This window comes from Kwoniella bestiolae, chromosome 7, assembly GCF_000512585.2.
Source record: "Kwoniella bestiolae CBS 10118 chromosome 7, complete sequence".
NCBI classification, from domain to species: Eukaryota; Fungi; Basidiomycota; class Tremellomycetes; order Tremellales; family Cryptococcaceae; genus Kwoniella; species Kwoniella bestiolae.
This window is the reverse complement of record NC_089247.1, coordinates 1601319-1618026: the sequence shown is the minus strand read 5'-3', so window position 1 is coordinate 1618026 and position 16708 is coordinate 1601319. Positions and strand designations below refer to the sequence as shown.

At 46.4% G+C, this 16708-nt stretch overlaps 5 protein-coding genes across 5 annotated transcripts; 1 reads left to right on the top strand and 4 right to left on the bottom strand.

Moving 5' to 3' along the window:
• Positions 1-687: 687 nt before the first annotated feature.
• Positions 688-3039, top strand: I302_108515 (uncharacterized protein; the record flags this gene model as incomplete). Its single annotated transcript, XM_065870690.1, has 3 exons — positions 688-1334; positions 1506-2213; positions 2325-3039. The coding sequence occupies 3 exons, from the start codon at positions 688-690 to the stop codon at positions 3037-3039; spliced, it is 2070 nt and encodes a 689-aa protein (XP_065726762.1).
• A 173-nt stretch (positions 3040-3212) lies between these two features.
• I302_108514 (uncharacterized protein) lies at positions 3213-8359 on the bottom strand (the record flags this gene model as incomplete). The annotated part of the gene is made up of 20 exons (XM_065870689.1): positions 3213-3356; positions 3475-3712; positions 3810-3962; positions 4045-4182; positions 4240-4380; positions 4476-4717; positions 4810-4925; positions 4978-5071; positions 5134-5298; positions 5364-5813; positions 5880-6170; positions 6241-6708; positions 6765-6920; positions 6987-7265; positions 7381-7653; positions 7772-7883; positions 7940-7977; positions 8056-8159; positions 8233-8268; positions 8332-8359. 20 exons carry the CDS (start codon positions 8357-8359, stop codon positions 3213-3215), a joined length of 3666 nt encoding a protein of 1221 aa, XP_065726761.1.
• Positions 8360-8836: 477 nt separating this feature from the next.
• On the bottom strand, positions 8837-11196 carry I302_108513 (uncharacterized protein; the record flags this gene model as incomplete). Its single annotated transcript, XM_019193719.1, has 5 exons — positions 8837-9181; positions 9251-9590; positions 9676-10320; positions 10416-10726; positions 10888-11196. 5 exons carry the CDS (start codon positions 11194-11196, stop codon positions 8837-8839), a joined length of 1950 nt encoding a protein of 649 aa, XP_019043842.1.
• Positions 11197-12607: 1411 nt separating this feature from the next.
• I302_108512 (uncharacterized protein) lies at positions 12608-13864 on the bottom strand (the record flags this gene model as incomplete). The annotated part of the gene is made up of 6 exons (XM_019193720.1): positions 12608-12679; positions 12723-12824; positions 12902-13279; positions 13451-13603; positions 13719-13794; positions 13854-13864. The coding sequence occupies 6 exons, from the start codon at positions 13862-13864 to the stop codon at positions 12608-12610; spliced, it is 792 nt and encodes a 263-aa protein (XP_019043843.1).
• Positions 13865-14988: 1124 nt separating this feature from the next.
• Positions 14989-16532, bottom strand: I302_108511 (uncharacterized protein; the record flags this gene model as incomplete). Its single annotated transcript, XM_065870688.1, has 3 exons — positions 14989-15439; positions 15590-16301; positions 16358-16532. 3 exons carry the CDS (start codon positions 16530-16532, stop codon positions 14989-14991), a joined length of 1338 nt encoding a protein of 445 aa, XP_065726760.1.
• Positions 16533-16708: the final 176 nt, after the last annotated feature.

Genomic DNA, 16708 nt, shown 5'->3' with positions numbered 1-16708 from the left:
ACAAGGTCAAATTCGTATTGGATCGAATCAAATGTGGATCTGAAATGATGCGTAGAAGCTCAAAAGTCGTGTGAAGTAAGTAGTATAGAATAGAGTAGCGAAATCGAATTAAAGTAAAGTAAGAGGAAGAGCGAAATGAATGAAAAGCGAATGAATGAAGAAGGAACATTGATACTTTGACAATGGCAAGATTGACCTTATGTATCTGGACACATGAGATGCACAAACAAACAGAAGGAGTGATGGCAAGGACGATGTGCTGGTCGATCAGTCAGTTTCAGTTGCCGAACTCTTATTCTGCATTAACAAGGCGAATCGGTCGGAATGGGAATTCGCCATTCATTCGAGATGCAGGGAGGCTGCCACATTCCTAAAATAGCTTGAGCCATTGCGATTCGGTCATTTTGGTTTGAGTTGTTTACTTCTTCGGGTCTGTAGCAGCTCTGATATCCTCTTATAGTCCTCACTAGATCATGTATACTTTGTCGGTCGTCCAGAAGCAGTCATAAGCATTGTGATACCTACTTATCTTATCTCTCGAGTAAGGTGGGATAAAAAATCACGTGATCTGACCGTTTGCCACTCTGTTCTCGTAAAGCCAATATCAACTTCAGTCCGCTGCTGACTGTCAATTGCGTATATCTCTCTTTACCTTACTAACCCAATCAAACAAGCAATCATGTCAACATGACTCTCCCCATCCCATCGCACCTGTACTCACTGATAATAGCCATCCACTCTTCCGACTCTGACCAAGCCCAAAAGCAAGACTGGCGATTAGGAGACATCGACGTAGATTGGGTGGACTTCACCCAAGAGAAATCAATTGACAAGATGCCCACAACCTCCACCACACATGGTTCATCTTCATCCTCGGCTCCTCAGATTAGACGAAAGCCTCATCCTGTCACTCCAACACGTACCATCCCCGGATCATCCCTTAAACCTTCTCCATCATCCTCGAAGAAACCTCCAAGTACCGACGAGTTATCCCTCCAACCCCTCCTAGCACATTACCCCACTCCGCCCCACTCTACCGGCCCAAATATCTTGGACTCATCATTCGCCTCTGGAATATCAGAGCTAGGTAGAGGAGTGGTACATTTGTTCAAACATCCTCCGCCTGCATCCCTTATCGCTAGTATCGATTCTCACCCCGTTGGAGAGGGTAGTAAGACTCCTCAATTGCAGAATGATCTGGTAGGGGAGAAGGCAGAGGGGGAAGATGGGAGTTTGATTGCGATTCTTGCTGTGCCTGCTTGGATGAGGCCTGCGGATTTCTTGGAGTTTATAGGTGGGTGGGGGAATGCGTTGGAGGGAGTTAGGATGATACGGTGGGTTTAGGCGGTTTTCTTGGACTGGCGATATCTCAGTGTAGAATTCTCACTTGCTCTGCTCGTGGACTCTGTGCTCAATCATGTCAACTGCTCATGCCGCATCGCTCAAGCTACGAGACAGGGGTGGATATCTTAGTTCCGTGCTGATATTCTATTCCTATCGCGCAGAGAAGCAACCACCCCCAACCGATCCATCGTCCTCCTCAAATTCCGAGACCCCCTCCAAGCATCCGACTTCTCCGTCATATTCACCGGCAAAGCATTCTCCACCCTCGATCCTCGCGAGACATGCCATCCCATCCGAATCCATCATCTAATCCTACACAAACTCGATAAACCCTCCTCGTCATCAGTCCATTCCACTACAATCGCCATCCCAGCTTTCCCCCCTTCCGTCTATTCCTCAAGAGCAAGAGCTTTGCCAGGTTTACTCCAGGGTGTAGGGGTAGATACACTGAGTACATACGAGTTACCATCCTGTCCAGTCTGTCTTGAAAGGCTGGATTCAACAATCACTGGATTAGTCACGCTGCCTTGCGCACATACCTTCGATTGTGATTGTTTGAGAAAATGGGGTGACTCGAAGTGCCCCGTATGTAGATTATCGCATCTCCTTCTCTCATCCAACCAGAACGGTTCTTCCTCGAATGGACGAGGAAGAGATAGGAATGGCGACGGAAGGGAGATAACGAGGTTGACGAAGTGCTCGATGTGCGATTCCACGGAGAATAATTGGATTTGCGTGGTGTGTGGGACGGTCGGGTGTGGGCGGTACGAGCCTTCCAAGGGGCATGCCCGTCGACATTGGGAGGAAAGTGGGCATGTGCTGGCGATGGAGTTGGAGACGCAGAGAGTGTGGGATTATAAGGGTGATAAGTGGGTTCATAGTGTCATACTTACGCCGCATCATGCTCCGTGCTGTCTTGTCTTCTTTTAGATGACATAGCAGCTTGAACAGGGACTTACTGACTCTGCGATTCCACTCAGCTACGTCCACCGCCTCATCCAATCACGCTCAGATGGTAAACTGGTTGAACTCCCCTCAGCGTCCTCCCTAGTCACATCCATCTCCCGACCACTCCCACTGGGCGGTACCGTTACCCATCAAGTCTCACAGAATGGTACTGCCCATACACCAGCTTCCTCTGCTCGAACATCACTCTCCTCAAATGATGCTGGTCCTTCTTCAGGGGACGTAGAGAAGATGTCGACTATCGAATCGATAACTCTCGAATATTCTTATCTCCTTTCAAGCCAGTTGGAATCGATGAGACATCACTACGAATCCCAGCAATCCACTTTGCTCGATCGTCTGGAGAAGCTTGAATCTTCCTCAAAGCAGAATGAAGGGAGGTTAAGGGAGTTGGAAGATGCTGAGAAACAGCGAGAAAAGGCTGAGAGTAAAGCTCTAAAGGCGGTCGAACTATCTAGGAATCTCCAGAGGAGTTTGGAGAGTGAGAAGTCTTTGACTAACGGGTTATCTAACAAGGTGACGAATTTGCAAAGTCAGTTGGAAGGTGTGAAAGAACGGTTGAAGGAGAAGGAAAGTGAGTGTGTAGGGCTGGAGGAGACGGTGAGGGATTTGATGTTTACTCTGGAGGCGGGGATTAAAGTCAAAGAATTGGGGGATGAAGGTGGTCAGGGTGGGGATATTGTGGTGGTTCCGGGGAAGGAGAAGGGGAAGAAGAAAGGTAAGAGGTGATAACATCCTCTCAGGTGGGTATAGGAAGGAGTAACGTATGACATGTTTCGGTATTTTATATGTATGTTGTATTGGTGAAGAAACATCCATATCATTCATAGCTAATAATGTACAACACATGTATACTATACTGGTATCATACTCTATAAACCCAAAAAGATCCCATCGAAGCATTACCTCACAGCCAAAGCAGATCTCGCATTCCCACCACCGCCTGCACGTTTACCTTTCCCCCCAGCTGTGGAAGTCTCCTGAGAATTCTCTTTATCCTCGGTAGAAGTGGTGTACAACGTGTTATTCGATCTTCGCTCGGTACGCTAAGACAATCCAAAAAGGTTAGCCCTCGAATCTTCAACCTTCTCTTTCCATGAGACTCCTCGCCGCTTCTTTCCCTACAACTCCTATCCATGTTTAATATAAAATACCCAAACTCACCTCAACAATACTTGTTCCATCCCTGAACCTAGCCCTAAACAGCACATTGGCATTGGTGAACAACCCCTCCTTAAGCGAAACCACAATAAATTGACTTCCTTTGAACCTGTTCCTGAACAATTGACCAATATGTTGAGTATGTTGGAGATCCAATGCCGCGTCGATCTCGTCGAGGATGTACATTGGTGCGGGCTTGAATTGCAGTAAGGACATGATGAGTGATAAGGCGATGAGGGATCTACAATCAAGTGTATAAAATCAGTATTGTGGCATACTATACCGTTCGCATTGATATTAGAGATTCAATGTCTTCAAGGGATATCTGCTAAGCTCACCTTTGCCCACCACTCAATTCCGTCAAACTGGCCTTCCAAACACTCCCCAATCTCACTTTAACCTCCAATCCTTCCGTCAAATCCTGTCCCTCGGGAGGCTGCAATTTCGCGAAATTACCAGGCAGTAACTCTTCGAAGATTAGTCCGAAATCGCTATATCAAAGCACTATAAGCTAAGGGGTCATAGAGCGTACACGACAGCTTAACGCCTGTGAAGAAACCAGAAAAAACATACCCATTGACCATTTCCCATGTTTTCTTAAGAGCATCTCGTTTGTACCTATCCAACTCAATGATCGTATCTTGAATCATCGATTTATCTTTCAGAACAGTGGCCATCATCTTTTTCAAGGCTTGTTCTTTCTTCTCCACCCTATTTTCGAAGAAAGATCAATTGACTGCATGATGATATAATAAGAACACAACTCACCCCTCAATCATGTTCATAACTTTCGTATTGATCTTTCTACCCAGTCCTTTCTGGGCAGTCTCAAGCTCACGACATTGATCTCTAGCTTGGTTGAGGTTGACTCCGTGGAAATCGTATGGCGTACCGGATTTACCAAAGAACCTGTTCGTCGACGTGATCAATCAGCACACTCCATCTTTCCTTGCACTCTCATCCGTCCCTCGTCAATCTGCTTAATGCGGAAAGGGCCAACCCACTGATGTTCCTCCATAATCCAAGTGAATTGCCTCTCCAAATTCTCCTTATGGCCCTCCGCAGACGTCTGTTCCTTAGCCACAACCCCAATATCATGATCTAACTTCTTCAGTTTTAACTCGGCATCTGCTATCTCTTGTTTCTTCGCTTTCAAATCACGCTCAAGATCCGCCAGCTCATTATCGAATGCTACGAGGACGGCTCGTTCAGCGTTGAGCTTGGCTTCTGCTGCTTTGTAGTCGGCCTAGAAAGTAGAGTAGATATATAAGCTCGGAGCCCTACTTATGCGACCGGCGATATTGATGATTCAATATACCATCGAAGAGGTGAACTTACCTGCTGAGCTTTCAAAGTCTGTTTCAACTCTGCATGCTCAGTCTTTGTCTTCTCCTGAGCAGCAAGAGCCTCTTCGACCTCGGCTTTGGCACTTTCCAGATCACTCTCAAGTTGTTCTACACTGCCACGTCAGTTTCCCATATCAATCTTCCTTGCCACTTAACTCACGCAGCTCCAGCTCAGCAGTCTGCACCTCTTTCTGCCTAGTCTTGACCTGAGTAGTCTTCTTTCCCAGCTCTTTCTTCTTGTTTGCTATGTCCGCCTAGTGTCATCGGCAGAGTCAGCTATCGCTTCCTTCAAGTCACGCCGCATACCATAGCTCACCTTAATTTCCTTCAATTTCGAATCCTTATTATTCTTGAAATCGGCCATCTCCTTCTCCAACTTCTTCACATCCGCACTAGCCTGTTTCTGCTTTTCCTTAGCCTGATTGACCACTTCTTTGAGCTCAGTCACAAGCTTTTTAGCAGTTTCAACTTCCGCAACGATCTATAGTACTCATCTCAATCAGTAACATAAACCTCGCATAGATGATCGCAAGGCAGCTATCTCACCTTGGTAGCATTACTTCCATTGACCTGTTCCTCCAACAACCTGACCTCGTGCCCTTTCAGGTCCAATTCTCTCTTATATTTCTTAAATTGGTCAATTACCTTCTTAGCCCCGTTCAATTGTTTCGTGATCTCATCGAGCGATTTCTTATGTTGGTTTATCTGTTTCTCGATGTCCCTCAACTCTTGCACCTTGATCAAAATACCTTGAGAGGAAGGTGCAGATCCTCCCGACAACGTTCCGGAAGGGTCATACACGTCTCCTTCAAGGGTTACAGATTTCACGCCAATGTTCTTGTTGAATGTTACTGCCTGGGCGGATTGTTTGTCGGCACAGATGAAAGTATCACCAAACACGTAGGCCATAGCTGCTGATACGTCTTCTGTGTATCCGACAAGATCAAGTGCAAGGTTCACTTTTCCAGGGGCAACTTGCTTAGCAGAAGCGATTTTCTATGTTTGGGGATATGCGTTAGCCAACCATCATGAAGAGTTTAAGGACGGAATTAGCTAACTGACCTCCGCAGACATCTTGAAAGCGTTAATCTTATTCAACGGTATAATAGTAACTCGCTTCCTCAATTTCCCCTTCTCCAGTAACTGAGAACCAACTTTCTCATCTTGAACAACGACATTGTAAAGCTTCCCTCCCGCACAGATCTCCAACGCGGTGGAGGATTTGAAATTTGCTTGGTCCAAGTCTACCAAAGTAGCTACCAGACCTTTCACCTTATTTCGATCGAAGTTGGGTTCAGGATCAGAATAACCGAAATCGATGGCGGCGAGTCGTGACTTGAGGGTATCCCGTCGCTACAAAGAAAGAATCATCAATCAGTTCATGCTTTCCTTCGGGAAGAGTATTAAGGGTGATAAAGCTTACCTCCATGAGTTCGGTAATCTTGGACTGATGCTCTGCCTGACCTTCCGATAACTCTCTCTCCTTGTTCTCATCCCAATCAGCATTCTCAACCTGTTTCTGCAACTTCTCCACCAAAGCCTTTTTACTCGTTAATTCCTGGATCAACCCTGCACCTTCCTTTTCAGCTTTCTTGGCTCTAGGTTCTTTCTCTTTGATTTCCTTTTCTGCCAATCCCATCTTCACTTTGGCTTGTTCAGCCTCTGTTCCAGCTGCTGCTAATCTCGCTTTGGCTTCGGCTAATTGACCCATGTATCCTCCAGCATTCTCGTCGTCCTCTTTGTTGGACGACAGACCGGTGATGAGTGACTGAAGCAGTTCTTCCAGCTTGTTTAGTTCAGCTTGTCCTGCATCGTAAGCTGACTTGAGGTCGGCGAATGCTGAAGCATCTTTGGTGGTTTGCTTTCGTCGATATTCGAGTGATTTTTCGGTCTATAAGTATCGTTCATCAGCAAACACCCGCCAATAGTCGGACGATCACAACTTACCTCCTTGACAGCTTTCTTAGCACCATCCACCCGTTTCACGTCATCCTTCAAAGTACCTTCTATGATCTCAATTTGAGTTTTGACTTTCACCAATTCCCTATCGAGATTGTTCACCGCATCGGTCAAGGCAGAGATCTTTCCTCCTTGCGCCATCTCCTGCTCGAATTGAAGAATCATATCAGCTGCAGATCATTGTCACGAGAATGTTGGGGTTCAGCTCACCTTCTCTCTCTTTCTTCTAATCTCGTCCAGCTCCTCTTCCATCCCCTGACATTCCCTTCCGCCTCTCTCGACATCCTCGTTGGCGACCTTGATATCTCTCTGTTTAGACTTCAGATTCTCCGCTGCTTTCTGAGCCTTCTCCACCGATATGGTCCATTCGTATGCCTTGACTAATCGAGTGAGTCGTTCGAGCTCCGAGGTGGTCTTCTGATATTCCAGATATGCTCGTTTCTCCGCACGCAACTTCTCAAGTTTGGGATCAATCTCTTCGCGGAGTAACTGTATAACGTAGAACGAGAATGTCAGCTCGATTTCAAGGATATCAGACAGATACGATCAACGAATATCATCTCTATCTGTAGAAGGAACAATGGAAATCGGAAGACAAACTCACACTCTCAAGCTCTTCAACCTTCTTATCCTTCTTCGCCATAGTCTTAACAGCCTTATCCTTCCTCTCCTCGAACATCCTCGTCCCGGCTGCTTCCTCGACCATACCCAGTATCTCGGCGGGTTTCATATTCAGCACTTTCGTGATCTTACCTTGCATGATCAGGAAATTCGGGTTATTGATATTGAGTTGGACGGACTGGAAGAGGTTTTGTAGAGCTTGGAGAGTGGATTTGTGTCCGTTTAGGAGGTATTTTGATATGTTGCCGACGGCGATCTATTGTCGAATAAATGCGTTAGCGTGAGACACAACAAGGAAACTGTCTCATACATCAGTCATTTTGATAGAGGTCTTGTGCAGCTGGGGATGACTGATGAGAGATGGGAGTACTCACCTGCCTCGTAACTGTTATCTGCGGTGTATTCTCGAAACCCAAGGGCGATTTACTCCTATCTTGATTATTGAAAACTATCGTCACGCTCGCTTTGGTCACTCCTGCCTGACCCCTACACCATCACTCGTCAGCTGAGGTTGCCTCCAAGGGGAAAAAAAGGTAGCTAACCTCTTATATATCAGATCCATCAGATTGTTCGCTCGTACCTATCCCAACGACAAGACATATCAGCGATCCGTCCTTTTACATTTAGAGGGGAGCAGATGAGAGGCAAGATGACGTACAGACTGCATGTTCGTTATACCCAATACGAAACATATCGCATCCAGAATATTCGATTTTCCTGAACCGTTCAATCCCGTGATAGCATTGAAAGACTCGTCGAACCCTGCAGTCCAAATAACAAGCAATCATCGTCAATATAGCGCTTCTGAGATGTTGACCAGTCACTCGAGACATACCTGATATAGTCGTACGGACTGGGTATGACTTGAAGCCTACAGACGATATCAAGGTCAGAATGACGACGTACAGATACTTCAATCCTGAAGCAGACATACCATCCAGAATGAGCTCTTCTATCCTCATTGTGCCGGCCCCTCTCGCTGATGGTACGTGTTCGTAAAATTCCTCAATTTGAGATAATCCCTCTGACAGCTCGGGTCTCTCAGCTCTGCTTATGAGTCGATTCGAGTGAGGGTTATGTGAATGGTAATGATAGTAATGTATATGTTAGCTGTACTTGAAGATGGTTGTTGACATGATTCTGGTGGAAGACGCGTGAAGTCGAATTTGTTTACATACGCGAAAACAACTGGTGTTGTTAAATGGGTGACAGATTTAAGCTATATTCCATATCCGATTGTTTGTTTGGTTCCATCCCCAGCCGAGTCAAGGTAAACATAGCATAACACATACATATAAAACCTATATCCAGATATCACCGCACATAACATACATATAATTTCAATGAGCCAGTACCCAATCTTACCCGCCAGGCCTAGTATTGTCAAGGGTGCCTTTCTCCAGAGACAGAACCAATTTATCCTATCACAACTCTCATTTCTACGTCCTACTCCTCTTCTGACTCCCTTGTTCCTCGCCCTCAAGACCCTTCCTCTTCCCACCCCCACTCGATCCACTCTCAGATGAAGCATAATTACCACTAGGTGGAGGAGTGATCATCTCCCTATCTGGAGTCATTCGATACTCCTCGATCGGAATAATCGTATTGTGCGAAACACATCCCTCGATCCAGTCTACCGATACTGCCACTCTCCCAGGCTGATCATCTACCCCTCTTACCACGTCCAATTGCTCGGGATAATCATATAATGAGTCTGTAGGAGAGAGGGGAAGGACAAAGATGGTAGCGTACGTCGAGGCTGCAAGGACACCACCACCATTGTCCTGTAGACGGTGCGGTGGAACGTCAACGACAGCCCAAATCAAGGCATAGCAGATCAAATGAATACTCACCCTGATTAGTATCTCCGCAAATCGCTTTTCCCTTCCTGATCCAAGTACGCAGAATGTGAGAGGTAATACACCTCTGGCGAATACCTTTTGGGCCGACTCTTTTACCACCGGTTGAGGAGGGATCGGAGAGGTACCTCTCGAAATGTAATGTAGACGATCCGCGGTAGATGTGTATCGAGCTGGACTCGGTGTAGATGATACGGTGGGATCAGTCATCGGAGCAAGGCGAACGGTAGCTTGTATATCTTGCCGTCGGTTGTCGTCGTTGTCGCTTGAATGAGTGATTCCATCACTTGAACAGGCGGTTTTGGTTTCAATGACTGGCTTGATGTCGGCCTTACTGGAATGAACAATGAAAAAAGGAAGAAAGAAACAGTTAGCTCTTTTCATTGTGATTTGTTTCCCCCGCAAGGATCTAAACTCACACTTCCTCGTCTGAATCTACGACAATACCCTTGGCGGTGTCCTTGGTCTCTGCTCCATCTCCCTTATCATCCACTTGCCCGTCGGATTGTTCTGTCACCACGTCCCTCGGTGCGCTGTTCTCTGCCTTCATGTGGTTAGAGCCCTCTCCCTCTCCCTCCGGCTGAGCATCTTCCATTCCCATCACATCATCCTCGCAGTGCCCACAGCTTATGCCTCCCACTTGCAGTCCCTCGTTCAAGCCAGCGTTGTCATTTCGCTCATCATGCCTCTTCTGAAATGATTCTGATCTCCCCACCTGGATGTCATATTCCCTTTGATCTCGAGCCGATATCGTCTCACATGGTCTCCAAGTATCCTCCCTTCTTGGACCATCTCCGTCCCCGTTGTTTTGATATTTCGACGATACTTCTGCGGGCAGGTCCTCTGGCGTCTTGGCAGGTTCTTCTGGTCTAGGTTTCTCAGCGTTCATCCTGAGAAGTTTCCTTGGATCCTCAGGTAATTGTATAACCCGAGGAGGTGATTGCCGTGCAGTAGGTGAGGGCGGTAATGATGGTGTGCGAGGGCTATCCGGAACGACTGGAGCATTATCAAGCGATCGTCGGTGCGTGTTGATGTCGTTGACTCGTTCTGGGTCGTGCGTTGCTCTGTGAATGACATATATTAGCCAAGGGACAATTCTCATACATCGTCTAAGAATGACTTGCGAATCATGAGTCTATGACAAAATGATCCAACTCACTTGACCTCCCATCCCCCAAAATCATCCCTCTCATCCCCAACCCTCCCACTCCTCAAACACTCCTCAACCCATTCCAACCTCAATACCCTTTTTCTCACACCCCGCTGTCCCTCCGACGCACGTTCGAAAGAAAGCAGGGCGAGATGCTGCATCACATCTCTCGTCGTCCATCTTCCTACTTCCGGTAAACGATTTGACGTAAAGGTGTCGATGAGTAGGACAGTGTTTCTAGGGTAGGAGGTAGGGAGGGAGATGAGAATGGTGGTTACGTGGGTTGAGTTTGGTTTTTTGGATAGTGCGCCTCCATGGGACTGCGAGGTGGAGTAGGGGTGTTAGCTTGACTTGATGTTTGGTGAGATATAATATGTAAGTGGTAAGAAGGAGAGGTAATCAGATAACTCAATTCATGGACTAACGGGACAAGTGAAGTCGAAGAGACATGTGACAAGAGACGAAGAGATCGAAAACCCACCTTGATCCTCTCCATCAACCTCACCCTCTCCCCAACCTCCCTAGGGCTCTCATCCTCCCGCGCTTGGACGTAGAATGTCAATTCCTCGAACAAATTCCAACGTGATCCATGCCTCTCATCTTCTCTGCGCGAATACGATGGAACGGGGGTTCTGCGTGCAGGACTATACTCCCTTCCCCTAGTTGATATCGGACTGGGCATAGGGAACTGGTTCCGTCTTCCCCCATGATATGAGGGTGGTATATACGTTCGTTGGTTGGAATAGTAATCTTCCCATGATCCTGATCCTGATCTCGGTGGGGATCTCATTGTCTCGAAGTTGGTCGGTGTGTTGGGTCAGTGCAGTTGAATGTACAGTAGGATGATGAGAAGATGAAGGAAGAGAAGAGTAGAGCAATGTATGCATTGTATGGTACTTTATGCATGTGCATATACGAGATGTTTTGATGTCCGTGTGTACAAGAGCACAGACCACCTACACCCAAAAAATACTGTATGAGATGAGGGATGGACAATAACGAGTAACTTAGAGATGAAACACATCATCAAACAACCAACTACTGTATCGGTTGTTTCATCCCACTTTCATCCCACTCTTATACTCTTACCATCCATCTATCTCTTCAGAGCCAATGCATGGATGGTGGTGTTCCTATACAACAAGATCATATATATATGCAAAAGCATATCATCAATAACCAACCAGTTTCATATCAACCTTGTTCCTCTGCTCCTGCCGCTCATTTTCGTCAGCGAACACCCGCCCCATGCTCGATGTTCTGGACTATCATGAATACTCAACTAAATACCTCGGAGTAATATGGACCATACAGCTAACGTACCGCTATAAGCCCCGATCTACTGTATCCAATGCTCGTTATCGTGCTCGGCACCAAAGCCATTCTCATTCTGCGATTCATTCTGTTGCTTGTTATCTCTCTCAGCGGCTTAAATCTAGTGACCATAAGTCTTCCGCTTCTCTCCGCTAGACTGCTTATCAGCGTCATCGCCGTTCAAGATTTCAGTCGATGATCTTGCTGGTGCATGGCTCATAGCGAACGCGCCATGATCGGCCACTCGTCGCTTCCCATTACAAACCACCAGCCATACGATCAATACGACCTTCTGCAATGATTTTTCACAGTATCGAGCAAAAATTTCTGTTCATTCACCTGCTGAATTTGAAACTACATCGTGGTATTTGTGCATGATGATGTGATATCAGCTTTGCCCTCTATCTCAAAGCATGTCTGCGGTCAGATCAAGCGAGTGGTCAAGTACGATCATACCTGCCTTGTCAAGGAGAGGTCAGAGCGAAGAGTACAGACTGGGCATATATTCGGTGAAACTCTCTCGCGCAGAAGATACTGTAGGAGGAAAGAAAGATGAACAAAACGGATCAATATCATTGTTCGTTCGGGTTGAGGGACTGACCCCGTTTTGTCAACAGTACCATCCGGTCAGTCGACTGCTCCCCCACTTGGGCCCCACTTTCACCTGATCTCATCTTGTCAGATATGGCGCTGGTATACTGATCATAGGAATCGAACTCGGATCATGACATACATAGTGATATCAAAATGAATTTGCCCATATACAATACTTGATCATAACCTTCCCGACCTCTCTCGCTTTAGTTTACAAACCATAGCCAAATTATATCGTTAATCTTCATCCACTCTAATCGGCATCAAGCGACACTTATCCTCATGACCGTCATTCACTTCGTCATCAACTCGTTGACAGGATCTCGGTGCGCATGATGAAATTCAAGCCAAGACGTGACGCCAAGCTATGTATATTGTCAGCTACATACGGCAATGAATGCCACTCACTTCAGGTTGTAATCTCTTGAGGAAGGGACCTAAGGGTCCGGGAGGCTTACTTTGGATGGCTTTGCAGATGTATGCGACTTGATGAGCCTGCGGTCCATCTCCCTATGTCATTGAAACAAATTCGTCAACTTCTATGTCGCGATTTACTGGAATCGAAAGATGAACAAGTTCTCACTCACGGCTTTCCTTGTGTTTTCTCTCGATCCGGAAGAATCTCCTAAAGGCTTCCTACCACTTCCTGTAGTCTTTCGCCTCTTATGGGATGTCTGTGTCGTAGCAGATTCACCCTCCTCGTCAAAGAACTGTACCCGTTTTAGCGGTCGGCTAGATCTCCTGGGACCTTGATCGTCAGCGTGGTCGTTTGGGTTCGATCCGCCAATTCTTGTATATGCAGTTGATGTCCCTTCACCTGGTCGGTCTTGCTCTGAACCAGTCTCCTCAGGCGAAGGACGCAGTTTGATCTGATATGGCTGATAGGGAGGTGTCTTTCCGGTGAAGGCCAATTTATCGATCCATGGAGAAGTCACGATCTGAGCACCTTTGCGGGGCCTCATTGACTATTTGATCTTCGGCTCGATCCTTTGTGAGGAGGGGGTCATTGTCGTCATCACCATTTCGAAAGAGCACAATCACATCGGCGGAAGGGAGGGGGACCACTCTGCAACCGAACATCTTTTACTGATCGTCAATACTCGCTCACGTAGAGGTGATCAGTCGATGTTACTCACCTCCGCAATCCCCTTGAGACCGATTGCCTCCCCATGCAAGTAGATCTGCAGACCAAAGCCTGCGACAGTGAGCTTGACATTTTGTCGATCGGCCTTTTCGGGTAGAGGGTCACCTCGAAGGGTCGAGGCTACCGAAGTTGATGAGTTAGATGACTGCGTAGGATCTCACGTCAGCTCGAATACTTTCAAACCGCCACACACAGTACTGTAAATATCGTGAATGAAGGTCAGAGGTGGAAAGGTGCAGGCGTCAAAAGGCGAGACTAACGGCTGATGCCTCAACCTTGACTTGAACCTCGTCATCGATCACGATGGGTCGCTTGATGCTGGAACCTTCAGGATGACTAGATCAAGATATCACGAAGTCAGCTTGAAGTGGCAGAAGGGAGGGTAAGATACTCACTTATTCGGCATGGTGTAATATAAACGTAGCTTTATGAGAGACGATTCGTACTAGGAGATATTGGGAGTTGAATCGTTCCAATGATGAAAGAGGGGGGTAATGTATCAAGAGGATATGATAGGGGTTAGAGTGGGGAATCGTGTAAGTGGATGTTAGGGTGAGCTTGGAAGGGGAAAGTCTGGTATAGCGTATGAAGGCGAGGTAAATAGTGAGTGAAGAGTAGTGTATGAGAAAAATTGATGTCGGTGTTTCAAGTTGTTCGATTTGGTCAAGTAAAAAGAAAGAAAGAAAGAAAGAAAGAGGAAGAGAAATGAAATGAAATGAAATGAAATGCAATGCAATGATTGGGTGGTTCATATACCCTCACCCTCCCTCTGTGTGTGGCTACTGTATCATACAGTAGTATTCTCATAATCAAATATATCACTCTCACGCACTGACCTCTTTCTGCTGCCTTTTTGTAACAAGTCACTTAACCATCCTTTGGCTCTGCTCTGCTCTGTTGCTCTCTCCCCTCGTTCCATGATGATTCACATCAAGTGAGAAACGTACATTATCATTGAGTGACTGGCGACACTTCATTATTGGTGATGACTCACTGAGCAGTCGATACACCATCTTCAAAGAAGGTCTCAAAGTCTCGATCTCATATCAGACTTGTTCAGGATTTTCACTGCTGTACCATCGGACCCCCGTTGCTTATGGATGTTCATCTTCCATTTCATTTCATTTCCTTCTTTTAGTTGATATACAAAATACCGTAAAATTTATATAGTTATGTTTTCATAGATATTCGTTCTTCTCATTCCATATCCCATCCAATCCTTCCCGTTGCTATATCCTTTCCATCAAGATATGTATATAGATCTGATCTATTCCCTTCCTCCCTTCCTTCCTTCCCACCAACATAAATGTTTGTTTCCGTTATAAGCTTTGACGATAGGACAAAGAAACGAGAAGAGAAGAAGATTGTACAAACAACTACAGTACATCTCCAATTTCCAACAGTTCAAAAGATAGGATGATAAATCACAACAAGACGGTAACCGTAGCCCAAGATGAGACGCGAAAAGATATCGAGCGAAGATGAAAATTGAACTGGAATGAAGCAGAACTCCAACCGAAGTAGGAGTGACTACATATCGTACCTCATCCCCATCCCATTATCAATCTCCCGAATCGACACCTGAGTCAAATTCAACCCATTCTCCATCGGTAACGATCTCGCTTTCTCATCCATCCTTGGAGGAATCTCAAGTTGAGTCTGAGGTAACAACCCATCATTGTCGAATCTGAAACCCATCGCCTCTCCTCGAGGTGGATAATGTATATCCGAGTTATCCTTCTGAATCTCTCCTTGCACTAGACTGTTATCGACATTATCGGTAGAAGTGTTTCCAACTTCAGTTCCAGGTCCAGGCTCAACCCCAGCCTCGGCTTCCGCCTCAGCTTTCGCCTTCTTCGCTTTTGCCTTCCTACCAGGTCGTCCCTCATCGGGTACTCCAGGTTGGACAGTCCACCAACCTCCTTTCCCACCAGAGTCATCGGGCGTTCCATCGGGTTTGTTAACTCGGACGAACATTTTTCTGCGGCAGTGCAAAAAGGCAAATATCAGCTTTGTATCTTCTGATTATCAATTAGAGAAGGAGATGCGACCCATGGGATATATCTAGGTGGTGGTCTACCAAGTAAAGATGGAAAGAGAACAGAGAACAAAGAACAAAATCAAAACCCACTTCAGCGACAAATTATGTCTAATACTATTCTGCCAACCCGCCGTCTTCTTCTCATCCAGCGTCTTAAAGAACGGGAACCTATCCGCAATGGAACTGTAAATCTGGGATAGTTGTAGCCTACAATCCGGGGCAGATTCAATCGCGTGTCGTATCATCTCATGATAGGGGTAAGGCGGTTTACAATCGTATCCCGGTGCGTCACCTTCTGTAGGTAATTCATTGACTTTTCGTCCACTCCCTGTGCCTGTTCCTGAAGTGCTACCAGAAGTATTACCAGGAATGGTGGAAGAGGAGGTGGGGATGATGGACGATACGATGGAAGATTGACTTGTCGAACTTGAATTGGGGGCCTTCCTCAGACTCGTCGAAATGGCATCTTCCTCTTCTGCTGCTACGCCCGTACCGTTCGACAAGGTATCGTTGAGGGGTACGAGGTAATCTATATCCTCGTTTACTTGCGGTAAGAAGAACTTTGTCATAGCTTGAGGAGGCGACAAAGTACCTCTGGATAATCTGTTTAACTTCCTCTGAGAAGAAGACATAACCTCTTTGGCAGAGCTGAATCCTCCTATGGTCCTTCGTCGCTTGTGTCCATGTGAATGACCGGTGGTGTTGAGTACAGAGGTTATAGGTGATCCCTCGACTGCCTCTGCAGCAGCCAACAGACCATGTAACTTATCCGGCGTGGAGGCTCTTCTACGATGTTTGTATTCTGGTGATTGACTTGCACGCCGTTTCTACTTTCCAATTGATATCCCTCGATCTCACCCTCATCAATATCGATATCCCCATCAGGGAGTGATTTAGCTTTTAAGGTTGGGGTCTTATCTGCCAAAGTAGCATATCGTACCTCAGCGAATTCCTCCGAATCGACAGATCGATTCAACCCATTCTCCATCGGGTACGATTGTCTCTTCGAGGCTTGAGTCTGGGAGAACATCATTGTGAATTGCGTGGGTGATCTGATTGGCTCTGACTCCTGACTCTGTTTGACAGTTTCTTGTGATGAGGAGCCAAAGCCTCGGTTGTTTCTTGTTTTGACCAGCTCCCTTGACAGGTTGGACAGTCCACCATCTTCAGATCTGTTATCGGGTTGTTACTCGGACCATGCGGCAGTCC